General features: G+C 45.0%; 1 protein-coding gene and 1 long non-coding RNA gene across 3 annotated transcripts in view; one reads left to right on the top strand and one right to left on the bottom strand.

Moving 5' to 3' along the window:
- Positions 1-1,521: 1,521 nt before the first annotated feature.
- Positions 1,522-12,020, bottom strand: part of LOC110499985 (fatty acyl-CoA reductase 1) — a 53,813-nt gene continuing 43,314 nt past the window's right edge. For both annotated transcript variants that reach the window (XM_036957242.1, XM_036957241.1), the window contains exons 6-12: positions 9,543-9,587; positions 9,303-9,421; positions 8,940-9,007; positions 3,821-3,992; positions 3,438-3,567; positions 3,046-3,173; positions 1,522-2,949 (exon numbers count right to left, since the gene is read on the bottom strand). In XM_036957242.1, the coding sequence (XP_036813137.1) occupies positions 2,787-2,949; positions 3,046-3,173; positions 3,438-3,567; positions 3,821-3,992; positions 8,940-9,007; positions 9,303-9,421; positions 9,543-9,587 (825 nt within the window). In that variant the 3' untranslated portion in view covers positions 1,522-2,786. The remainder of the gene's footprint in view (positions 2,950-3,045; positions 3,174-3,437; positions 3,568-3,820; positions 3,993-8,939; positions 9,008-9,302; positions 9,422-9,542; positions 9,588-12,020) is intronic.
- Positions 3,484-8,593, top strand: LOC118942909. The gene is made up of 3 exons (XR_005038556.1): positions 3,484-3,615; positions 4,189-4,238; positions 5,455-8,593. It is a non-coding gene; the product is annotated as an uncharacterized LOC118942909 (long non-coding RNA).

Here is a 12,020-nt window from a genome sequence, read left to right as displayed (position 1 = left end):
ATTTTTCCAGAGGGAGGATTTGGGGTACATTTAGTCAAGACTTCTACCATAGATACTGTTTATAGCTGTATCAACGAATAAAATTGGACTACTGCTGTCTGCCACAAGTAACACTACAGATCTAGTCTGGGGAGTTCTGTGGTAGAGTCAGACTCCTGAAGAATCAACCCTCAGGAATACTACTCTTTTAGGTAGTCTAGAAAAATAATATAGAACTTCAACTATTTACACATCTTCCACACTTATATACGATACTGTCACCATCTACAGAGCATTTGGAAAGTATTCAGACCCCTGGACTTTTTCCACACTTTGTTACATTACAGCCTTATTCTAAAATTGTCCCCCCCTCAATACCCCATAATGAGAAAGCAAAAATAGGGATTTTAGAAATTTTAGCAAAGTATCACATTTACATAAATATTCAGACCCTTTAGTCAGTTCTTTGTTGAAGCACCTTTGGCAGCGATTACAGCCTTGAGTCTTCTTGGGTGTGACGCTACAAGCTTGGCACATCTGTATTTGGGGAATTTCTCCCATTCTTCTCTGCAGGTCCTCTCAAGCTCTGTCAGGTTGGATGGGGAGCGTCGCTGCACAGCTATTTTCAGGTCTCTCCAGAGATGTTTGATCTGGTTCAAGTCCGGGCTCTGGCTGGGCCACGGACATTCAGAGACTTGTCCCTAAGCCACTCCTGCATTGTCTTGGCTGTGTCCTAAGGGTCGTTGTCCTGTTGGAAGGTGAACCTTTGTCCCAGTCTGATGTCCTGAGTGCTCTGGAGCAGGTTTTTCATCAAGGATATCTCTGTACTTTGCTCCATTCATCTTTCCTTCTATCCTGACTAGTCTCCCAGTCCCTGCCGCTGAAAAACATCCCCACAGCATAATGCTGCCACCACCATCTTTCACTGTAGGGATGGTGCCAGGTTTCCTCCAGATGTGATGATTGCTGGGCGGCCAGCTCTAGGAAGAGTTTTGGTGGTTCCAAACTTCTTCCATTTATGATGGAGGCCACTGTGTTCGTCGGGACCTTCAATGCTGCAGAAATCTTTTGGTACCCTTCCCCAGATCTGTGCCTCGACACAATCCTGTCTCGGAGCTCTACGGACAATTCCTTTGACCTCATGGCTTGGTTTTTGCTCTGACATGCACTGTCAGCTGTGGGACCTTAGACAGGTGTGCGCCTTTCCAAATCATGTCCAATCAATTGAATTTACCACAGATGGACTCCAAGTTGTAGAAACATCTCAAGGATGATCAATGGAAACAGGATGCACCTGAGCTCAATTTCGAGTCTCATAGCAAATGTCAGAATACTTGTGTAAATAGGGTATTTGTTTTTTATGAGTTTGCAAAAATGTCTAAACCTGTTTTCGCTTTGTCATTATGAGGTAGTGTGTGTAGATTGAGGAAAAACATGTATTTAATACATTTTAGAACAAGGCTGTATGTAACATTTGGAAAAAGTCAAGGGGTCTGAATACTTTCCGAATGCACTGTATCACTTACATAAGACAAGCCTTAGTTTGACGCAATTATTTATAAAGATGAAAAAATAGTAAACTTAGTTTCAAAATAAACTGCTGTACAAAACAGGTAAAAAGTGGACAAACGGTAAAACAAAGAATGAGTCTTATGCGTTGTGTCAATCATACCGATGTCAATATTCAGTAGTCATCAACCAGGTCAGATGTTAGTAGTACTTCAGTAGTAGTCTCCAGTGGGCTCCATTCAATCCACATCACAGAAGTTCAGCTTTACAGCATGATTGAAACAAAAGGGAATGTACCTGCTTTTGCAGACTGCATTCACGGTAAAAGCTGCATGTGTTGGCTCAATTGGAAATGACCTTTTTTAATTTATATCACAGAGTCTGTAACGCTTCAACTTTACAGATTGAATAAAGCCTTTAATGTGATCAACACCGAAGTTACTCTCGGATATCCTTAGCTGGCCTCGCTACAGAGTGCAGGTTCCCAAATATTCTGTCAGTACAAACCAATACAAGGTAAAAACACTTCGCCCATGGAAGAAGAGAGGAGGCCTGACATACAGTATTTCAAGTATGCAAAAAAATCCTCTTCTATGACATTGTGTCTGGGTTGGGGAGGATGTAAACTATGAGCAAAAATGTGGGGAGAGTATACAATGAGTTTATTGTTGCACATGTAATCTGTCGCTTTAAGAAAAGCCGTAGTTAGAAAAGAAATAACACTTACATAGTGGTTTTACTGTATGACGTACAACAGGGTCAGAAGGAACAGTGTCTGGTTGAGGAGTGGGGTTGTGTGCCGCTGGAGGTCTGAGGGGTGAGGTCTGGTTGAGGAGTGGGGTTGGGTGCTGCTGGAGGTCTGAGGGGTGTGGTCTGGTTGAGGAGTGGGGTTGTGTGCTTCTGGAGATCTGAGGGGTGAGGTCTGGTTGAGGAGTGGGGTTGTGTGCTGCTGGAGGTCTGAGGGGTGAGGTCTGGTTGAGGAGTGGGGTTGTGTGCCGCTGGAGGTCTGAGGGGTGTGGTCTGGTTGAGGAGTGGGGTTGTGTGCTTCTGGAGATCTGAGGGGTGAGGTCTGGTTGAGGAGTGGGGTTGTGTGCTGCTGAAGGTCTGAGGGGTGTGGTCTGGTTGAGGAGTGGGGTTGTGTGCTGCTGGAGGTCTGAGGGGTGAGGTCTGGTTGAGGAGTGGGGTTGTGTGCCGCTGGAGGTCTGAGGGGTGGGGTTGGGTGCTGCTGGAGGTCTGAGGGGTGTGGTCTGGTTGAGGTGGTGAGCAGGGCGTTCAGCTGGTCAACGGTCAGTTGGTCATCAGTTGGTGAGTGTGCTGGAGGCCCTGAAGTAGGAGAGGAACTTGAAGCAGAGGCTGACCACAAAGTACCAGATGTTCCTAGCCATCTGAGAGCGGGCGATGAACACCCTCCAGATGAAGACCAGCAGTAGAGTGTTGAATGTGTAGCGGATGTTCCTCAGCCTGAGGGAGGGAGTTGGAAGTACACACTGTCATTTACATCCTTCTTGAAAATAAGACAGGAACAAACACAGTCAGTCCTGTAAGTAGTCTACTCACTTCCTGAGGTGTTGCCTGGCTGCAGGGATGTCGGACATGTCTTCATTCAGAACGTACTTCTTGGTGCCTATGCAGTAGTTCTCGATGTACTCCGGCCAGTTCAGCTGACGCACGTCAAAGTTGAATGTCTAGGGGAGAGAGTTAGGATGTTGATGTGCGGTAAGACATGGCTATTATGGTCACATTCAGGCGATTATGGGACATCTATAATTTAACCCTCTGAAAATGAATGATGTAAGTATTAGTGACCTGTTGTCTTAATCAATAAAGCTGTTTGAGCTGAAGTGATGGCTTGGTGGCATTACTAGGTGTTAAACATACCATTTGACTATATACATCAACATGCGGAGGAGATACAGTGTGTGCATAGATGGATGCTGAGTCTACTGTACCTTCCTGTCCTCAGGGCTGAGCTGGCTCATCAGCATGTTCATGTTCTCTGAGTTCCACTCCCAGTCCTGACTGCTGAAGTACTCCAGCAGGCCGATGGCCTTGTGCAGCCGGTTGAAGATACGCATCATCCTACACAGAGAGAGCGGAATGGAGGATCTCAGTCCAAATGTGCTGCATGTATGTTTATAACGCAATTGAAATGTTTGTTTCACTGAAGATCACTTGTATGCAGCAAACACTGATTTCTTAATGATTACAGATAATTTGATATATTTTTACATCACACTGTTGAGTGGGTTGAAAACAAGTAGGTAGTTCAATTTTCATAGACTGAACAATGGTCTAGTGATAATGCTGATTGTCAGGACATTAGAATTCTTACTGGGGTTTCTGTCCAGACAGTCTCAGGTAGAGGTCGTAGATGAGGGCAGGGAACTTGTGGCTGACCAGGACCCAATACTGGTTCATCAGGTAGTTGGAGGTGATGTTGGCGTTGGGCCTTCTGAAAGCCTGCTCCAGAGGGTTCCTCTTGAAGCTGGACATCACATGGTGCTCTGAGAGAGAAAATACAAAGGAGTTACAAATGTGAAGGAATCTGACATCCCTATCTTACAGCTCTATTCTGTTGTGGCATTTTAAGATGAGTAACGTTAAGGACGTGCCTTTCACATCTTCCTCAGCCACTATATTAGAGAATTGAGATGTATTCAGGGGTGTGGTTTTCTGTTGCACTAATGACCTCATTCACAGCAGCTGCACACCTTCCCCACCTGGCTGCAATCAAGGCTGCTCAAACCAAGGTAAAACTACTGGTGGAACAGTGGGTGATACTGGTGTGAATTTGTTCCTGTGTGATTTCCTTTGAAGACTCGTGACCTACCAGCCTCTATAAAGAAGTGAACAGGCTTGCGAGGTTAGTTCCCCCTGTGTTGAAGACTATCTGGGGTAAGCCCGAGGGTAGCGCTCTCCTGTGTAGAAGACTATCCGGGGTAAGCCCGAGGGTAGCTCTCTCCTGTGTAGAAGATGATCCGGGGTAAGCCCGAGGGTAGCTCTCTCCTGTGTAGAAGACTATCCGGTGTAAGCCCGAGGGTAGCTCTCTCCTGTGTAGAAGACTATCCGGGGTAAGCCCGAGGGTAGCGCTCTCCTGTGTAGAAGACTATCCGGGGTAAGCCCGAGGGTAGCTCTCTCCTGTGTAGAAGATGATCCGGGGTAAGCCCGAGGGTAGCTCTCTCCTGTGTAGAAGACTATCCGGTGTAAGCCCGAGGGTAGCTCTCTCCTGTGTAGAAGACTATCCGGGGTAAGCCCGAGGGTAGCTCTCTCCTGTGTAGAAGACTATCCGGGGTAAGCCCGAGGGTAGCTCTTTCCTGTGTAGAAGACTATCCGGGGTAAGTCCGAGGGTAGCTCTCTCCTGTGTAGAAGACTATCCGGGGTAAGTCCGAGGGTAGCTCTCTCCTGTGTAGAAGACTGTCCGGGGTAAGCCCGAGGGTAGCTCTCTCCTGTGTAGAAGACTATCCGGGGTAAGCCCGAGGGTAGCTCTCTCCTGTGTAGAAGATGATCCGGGGTAAGTCCGAGGGTAGCTCTCTCCTGTGTAGAAGACTATCCGGGGTAAGCCCGAGGGTAGCTCTCTCCTGTGTAGAAGACTATCCGGGGTAAGCCCGAGGGTAGCTCTCTCCTGTGTAGAAGACTATCCGGGGTAAGTCCGAGGGTAGCTCTCTCCTGTGTAGAAGACTATCCGGGGTAAGCCCGAGGGTAGCTCTCTCCTGTGTAGAAGACTATCCGGGGTAAGCCCGAGGGTAGCTCTCTCCTGTGTAGAAGACTATCCGGTGTAAGCCCGAGGGTAGCTCTCTCCTGTGTAGAAGACTATCCGGGGTAAGCCCGAGGGTAGCTCTCTCCTGTGTAGAAGACTATCCGGGGTAAGCACGAGGGTAGCTCTCTCCTGTTGAGTTGTAGTTTTGTCATTTTGGCTTTCCCATTTAATTTATTCCCTCTAACTGTTTTAGTGTTTTTGTTTTCAAGTTGATCATCACTTTTGAGACATCTCCACAAGATGAGAGCCAAGTGGAGGAAGAACCGTACGCGCAGGCTGAAGCGTTAAAGGTGGAAAATGAGGCAGAGGTCCAAGTAGACTGGGCCCATCCCCTACAGCTGTGATACCCCTCCCAAGACCACTCTGGTGATTGAAGCCTGCAGCCCATGTGAACCATGGTTGTCTGAAGCCAACCTCATTGCAATGGAGTAAAGGACAGATCCTGGCTACCCAGCCCTCTACTATGCTAATGGAGGCTGGCCAGCAACAACTACTGGAGAATGGCGAGGAAAACTTGAGAAATTATCTCCTGTCATTGAACTCTGGACTTTTACCACCTGCCCAGCATTTTATTTGTTGTAAAGACTTGTATACATCTTTTGTTTATTAACTACAAAATAGAGAACCATTTATATTGGTTAAACCCTTGTCTATTATGTTGTGGTACCGCCCCTTCACCTTCCATTATACCCAGACTAGATGTAACACAGTAAATGTAAGTCCGGGACACTCTTTATTACATGTTACTTTTGCCTTACGTAGACTAATGTCTAGCAACCCAAAGGTTGTGTTTTAATCTCCTCACAGACCATTTTAGCTAATTAGCAACTACAATACTTAGCATGTTGGCTAACTTTAACATCACCCCCCCCCCCCCCCACCTTTGCCTCATTAGCGTTAGTCATCTAGCTAATGTTAGCCACAACCAATTGGAATGCAATATATCCCTTACAGTAACTGTAGTCAACTGTGGTATTTTGGATGTAGTAATTGCTGCATTTATACTCTAGCCCAATTGCAATCTTTTTTCATAAGGGATGTTTTGCAAATTCTTAACATGCTGTAAGATTTGCAATTCATGAAATGAGACCTCTACAAATGAATACATCTCATCCTAAATGGAGTGTCTTGGATTTAAGTACAAAATGCTCGGAGACCACGTGCCACACATGACCCTTCGAAGAATCAAAGCCGCACCATGCTCCAGCACATTTCTGTGGATGATCAACGCTCCATCATTTGTTCTAAGATCTTAACTCTAAGTAGAACAATATTTTGGGAAGGGATGAAATATTTTTTAGCCAGGATTCTATCTGATCGTGATTTGTTGGTTATGTGCCATTGAAAGGGAGAACATGCTGTGTTTACCTTGAGCACTGCCTTTACAAGGTGCATAGCTGACAACGGGTCATGTTATTGAATCTCGGCCACAGTGAATATTCTACACTAACAAGAGTTGAAAGATGGTTTTGGTGTTGAGGGTGTGTGTTCTTCGATAGGGAAAGGTAACACAAGTATACATTTTTTGAAAAAGGACATCAGCAAGATTAGATCCTGTGACCTTCTGGTCCCAATCCCTGCGCCTAGTCCACTGCGCTAGTAGGGGGGAGGGTAGCAACTTTGTTTTTTCACGTATTTAATGCTGTTCCGTCGAAGTTTAAAAAAAACTAAGATTAGAAATGTAATTAGTTAAAAATGTTTGGTAAGGAAATCAAAATTCAGAACCAGGATTCGAACTGGCAACCTTTTGGGTCAAAATCCATGTTGAATGCCCTCCATCCACCTCCAACCTACCTCCCTGAGAGCATTTATTTTATTTGACTCTCATCTGTAAACTCCACCCATTGATTTGATAGTCTAAGCTCTGCCCACTTAGTTTTCATCCAACCAATCACATTTGTTCTGCCCTAGAAAGTGGAGCTTCCCTCAGAACAAGATTGAGGCCGGGGATCAATTCATGGTGCTGTTAAATGGTACATTGTCGGGTGTCTAGTGCGCTGTTCTATAACAAGCCTTGGATTGAATCCCAGCCTGAATGAGGAAAACTCCTGAGCACTATTCCATGGCTCTTTCTCAATTCAAGGGCTCCTTCATCGATTCCTTGGGAGATTCTCTATTGCACAAAAGTCCAGCCTCTCCTCAGTGATAAGTGGTCATGAAGAGTGTCAATTCATTTGCAAGCTATCAGAGGAGTGTCATCCAGTCCTCGATAGCCTCCTCTCGCCAAGGATAATCATAGCTGCTAGCGCCGAAGTGTTTTAAACTTTGCCACACCCCCTTTGAATCAGCTGTTGTTTTCTCGAAGGAGAAATACTTTACTTATTCTTTTATCTATAGAATGTATTGCGCAAGTAGCTATATTAGTTTTTATTACTTTGTATTTTGTGATTCCTCCTCTGTAAACGTTATTTGCCTGATGTCGAGCGAGTGAATGACCATCTAATTTCTTGCAAGAGCATTTCCCACCACGTTCCCTCTCCTTACTGCCGCTCCTCAAATATATTGACCTTTTTCAAAACGGGGTGAGAAACGGACAGTGGACAGAAGGCGACCAAAACCAATTAAGGTACCAGAATGTTGATAACATATCCAGCCAGCTAACCTCCAACTTCCCTAAACAGCCCCATGGGCCCCCTAGACCCAGTTTGATTAGCTTGATTCTTAGCTCTTATGTGGTCCGGTAGATTAGTGCCCGCTATCCCAGGTTTATAACAGCGAGGCAGAGTGATGAGCCCTAATCCCTCTGCCAGCCATCTGGTGGCAATTTCCCAGAGTGAAAGGAGCAGATTCACTAATCTGATAGTATAGGGACCCTGGCTGTCGCCCGCTACCGCGCTAATCTGAGCCTGACAGATACCCGGCCTGCATGCATCCTTTTCATCTCATCACTGGGATATACTGTAGATGATGGGCTGGGAGGTGAGCTGCCTCCACAACCAAAATGCTGGTGGGGGTGATGATTTCATGATGACACTTTGCCTCTACTTGTTATTGTTTGGGCAACTGTGCTTTACTGCTGATGGGAGTTGTCATTTGGGCAGATCCACAGTGGTGAGGTCAAACAGATGTAATGTTCTACTAGCTGCCAGAAGGTGGCAGTAAACCCTCACCACTGTCAAATCCCTGGGCATCTAATTATGACAGATCATTTATCCACCTGCTTCCCACTGCTACACCATTCAAACTGATTTAGGAGAACCAGGACTGACAGACAACCCACCGTTTCATATCCCTGGTGGGAATGTATGATGCATAGTGACAACACCATCAACCAAATGGATCACTAGTCACTTTAATAATGCCACTTTAATAATGTTTACATATCTTGCATTACTCATCTCATATGTATATGCTGTATTTTATACCATCTATTGCATCTTGCCGCTCTGTCATTGCCCCTCCACATATTTATATGTATATATTCTTATTCCATTCCTATACTTAGATTTGTGTGTATTAGGTAGTTGTGGAATTGTTAGATATTGCTACACTGTTGGAACTAGACGCACAAGCATTTCGCTACACTCGCAATAACATTTGCTAACCATGTGTATGTGACCAATAAGATTTGATTTGATCAAGATTTCAACTACTAAAGTACACTGATTTATGAGGACGGAAGCCACAGTGGCAGATGAACAAGCACTAATGATGTCACTATAACAGGCAGACAAACTGACAGACAGATACCTACCGATCTCTCCCCAGTGGAAAGGGTTGATGCCGCCCGTTGTGCAGTTGTAAACCAGCGCTGCTTTGGGTCTGCAAGGGAGCAGAGAGAGGAGGTCAGAGGGGTCAAGTGTTAAAGGGATCAAAGGGGAGGGTCCATTAGGAAACATCTATAAAATGAGCCCAGGAACACAAATCACATCAATTGAAAACACTGGGCTTCCTCATCAGTCAATGGTGTAGAGCTGGGGAGATGTGTTCGAACAAACTGGGCTAAGGTAGATTTACAGGAGAACTTCCTGCAGGTCAATATGGGGGGTGTTTGTTTGTGTGGGTTAAACCATACAGTCATTGGTCAAACCATATTCCACCTGGGGGGAAAGTTAACCTGTGCACTGCCGTGTACCAGCCAGCGGCCAGGGTCAGGTTGATGACCACGTCCACGGGGATGAGGTCCGCCACCGCATCATTGTTGGCTCTCATGGTGCGCAGGATGCCCTTCCCCGCCTGATCAGACAGGACACAGGGTTACCACCACATCTCATAATCACCTGATCATCGTTTAAACTAGTGGCATCAAAATGAGTATATGAAAAATACAACGTAATAAGTATATCCTGGTACTTACGGCGATGAAGACTCCGCTTGGTCCATTGAAGTTGTCGATCCAGCCCTGAGACAGAGGAACAGGGAGGGAATAAATTAGTGTAATGAGAGATTAGGGGCCCTATTCAATCTGTCATTTAAAGGCAATGTTCCCGCATTAGACATATGCAGTCAAATGCTGCATATGTCTGTTCAATCGGAAAGTACTTAAAAATGTATATCTCGCAATCTGGAACGCTAAAGCGAGGCAGACTGAATAGAGACGTAGATGAAAGAGAACCCTAAGTACCCCCGTTAAAGCTGGAATCCTTAGTTGCTACATCTATTTTTGGATGTATAAATTAATGATATATACCCATTTGATTCTTGAAGAATATACCCTATAAATGCCTAATGAGCTTAGTTCAACTGTCGTACCCCATCAGAACCCAAAATACAAGCTTTTTGTACTTGTAATGTTTGTAAATGTAAACAAACATTGTGTAACCTAAAAACATAGTTTTAACTATAACTTTAATATCATGGATGGTCAGTCCTTGCATCCATAGCTCTGTCTATAAAATTTGAGAGTGGTTATATTTCTCCAGGCCCATCCCTCAGCTTTTTACCAAAACACAGGCAGGGTGTCCGCTTTGTTACTGTTTCAATTAGGGATTCTAGATTCAAGCAGCTATAACATTGCTGCAACATCATCAAGTTACAAATAGCCTCCTAACAGCATCATCAATTAGATTGCTGAGTTAGCATTCCGGTGGTGTGCTACGCTAGCTAGCTACGGTGAGTGAGACTGAGATAGGGAAAGTAACAGTGTCCACATCAATTAGATTGTTGTGTATCTGCTGAGTTAGCATTCCGGTGGTGTGCTAGGCTAGCTACCTACGGTGAGTGAGACTGAGATAGGGAGAGTAACACAGTGTCCACATCAATTAGCCCTCCGGTAATACATTGGTAATAGACTTGGCTTATTTGTGTGGGTCTGTCTGTGGCTTGTCAATACAGGGTAAGGCTACATGATCTGGTGCAGACAGACAGACAGACAGACAGACAAGAGTCCTTATCACACCGTCTGAGTCCATTTTTGCAGGTATACATCTTTGACCCCCAGTGACATTTTAACACTTAACGGAGTTCTGAGGACATCGAGATGGAAGTTAATCTCTCTCTCACACACACACACACAAACACACACACACACACACACACACACCTCCCTCGTCTCGTCGCTCCCACGGTCTCGAACTGCCAGCGTAATAAACTGGTAATACGTGATCTTTTGGCTGTTTTGCCGGCAGGCCTGGCCCATCTCCACTTCTACACCCACTGGCTCTGGATCCTACACTGTTCAAAAGTTACAGTCCCAGAAAACTAAATACAGCCCTGGGGTTATGTAGTCGTTTTCTGTGAATATACTTAGTGCTGTTTAAAAGTGTATTATACTCTTATAATCATTTTTTCGTCTTCTAGATCTTTGGTCTCTTTCTGTGTGAATTCATGAAGCCTCAGACGTTCAAATAATATTCCTGTAGGAAAATAAAGTAAGCATGTCACCTGAATTTGATTTGGGGGAAAGAACTTTGACGAATATTATAGTCATGAAAATGATGAAATGTTGAACACCATCCTCCTATTGCTCCTCCAAAATTTTAAGCAGCAATAAAGTCTACATTTATTTTTAAAAGGCTTTAATATGTCCATCTGCCGCTATGCTAAGTGAGATTATAACGCTAAATGCTGTGGAATCCTTACGCTAAGATGTTATCCTACACTACAACAGCCGGACAGAATAGAAAATAAAAAGCAGCTTACTCATGAAAGTACCATCACCCTGTACATCCAGAAGAGGACTGGCCACCCCTCGGAAGTTGGTTCCTAGCTAGCTTTCTCCCTAGGTTCCTGCCTTTCTAGGGACAACTGCTGATGTCAAAAGGCCGTTATAAAATACATTATATTGATTGATTGATTACTGCACTTTCAGAGTGGCCTTTCCATTAACCTACAGTTGCTTTTCAGTGACCTATCTAGTAGGAGACATTCAGAGGCTCTCCGGTTTCAGCACTGGCAGTACCCCTTCCCTTTCCCCATCGCCCCTTCCTTGCCCCCCTCACATCGCCTACCCAGCTGTTGGGGTCAGGGATGCTCATCTTCGAGTCCTGGAATCCAGCCAAGCCGGACTTTCTGAACCATAAGAACACACCTGTCTTGGTCCAACCCTAATACAACCATTACTCACCATTACACCCCCAATCCCCCTTTAAGTCTGACTGTACACAGGGGAGATATATTGACCAGTGTACTATTACAGCGATCGATCGCTAATTCCCATCCATTTGGCACCACAGCAGGACATGATGGTGTGAGAATTGACAGGATTTTGACTGAGCCCTTTTACCATCACAGTGAAAGTGCTACATAGATTTTTATAAATTGTGATATATTTCTCAACAGTCAGGTGGCTGAGCCAATCACACTTCTTCTGATATACTTATCTTGCTGACCAGTC

This window comes from Oncorhynchus mykiss, chromosome 21, assembly GCF_013265735.2.
Source record: "Oncorhynchus mykiss isolate Arlee chromosome 21, USDA_OmykA_1.1, whole genome shotgun sequence".
Classification (NCBI taxonomy): Eukaryota; Metazoa; Chordata; class Actinopteri; order Salmoniformes; family Salmonidae; genus Oncorhynchus; species Oncorhynchus mykiss.
This window is presented reverse-complemented; position numbering and strand designations above follow the sequence as displayed.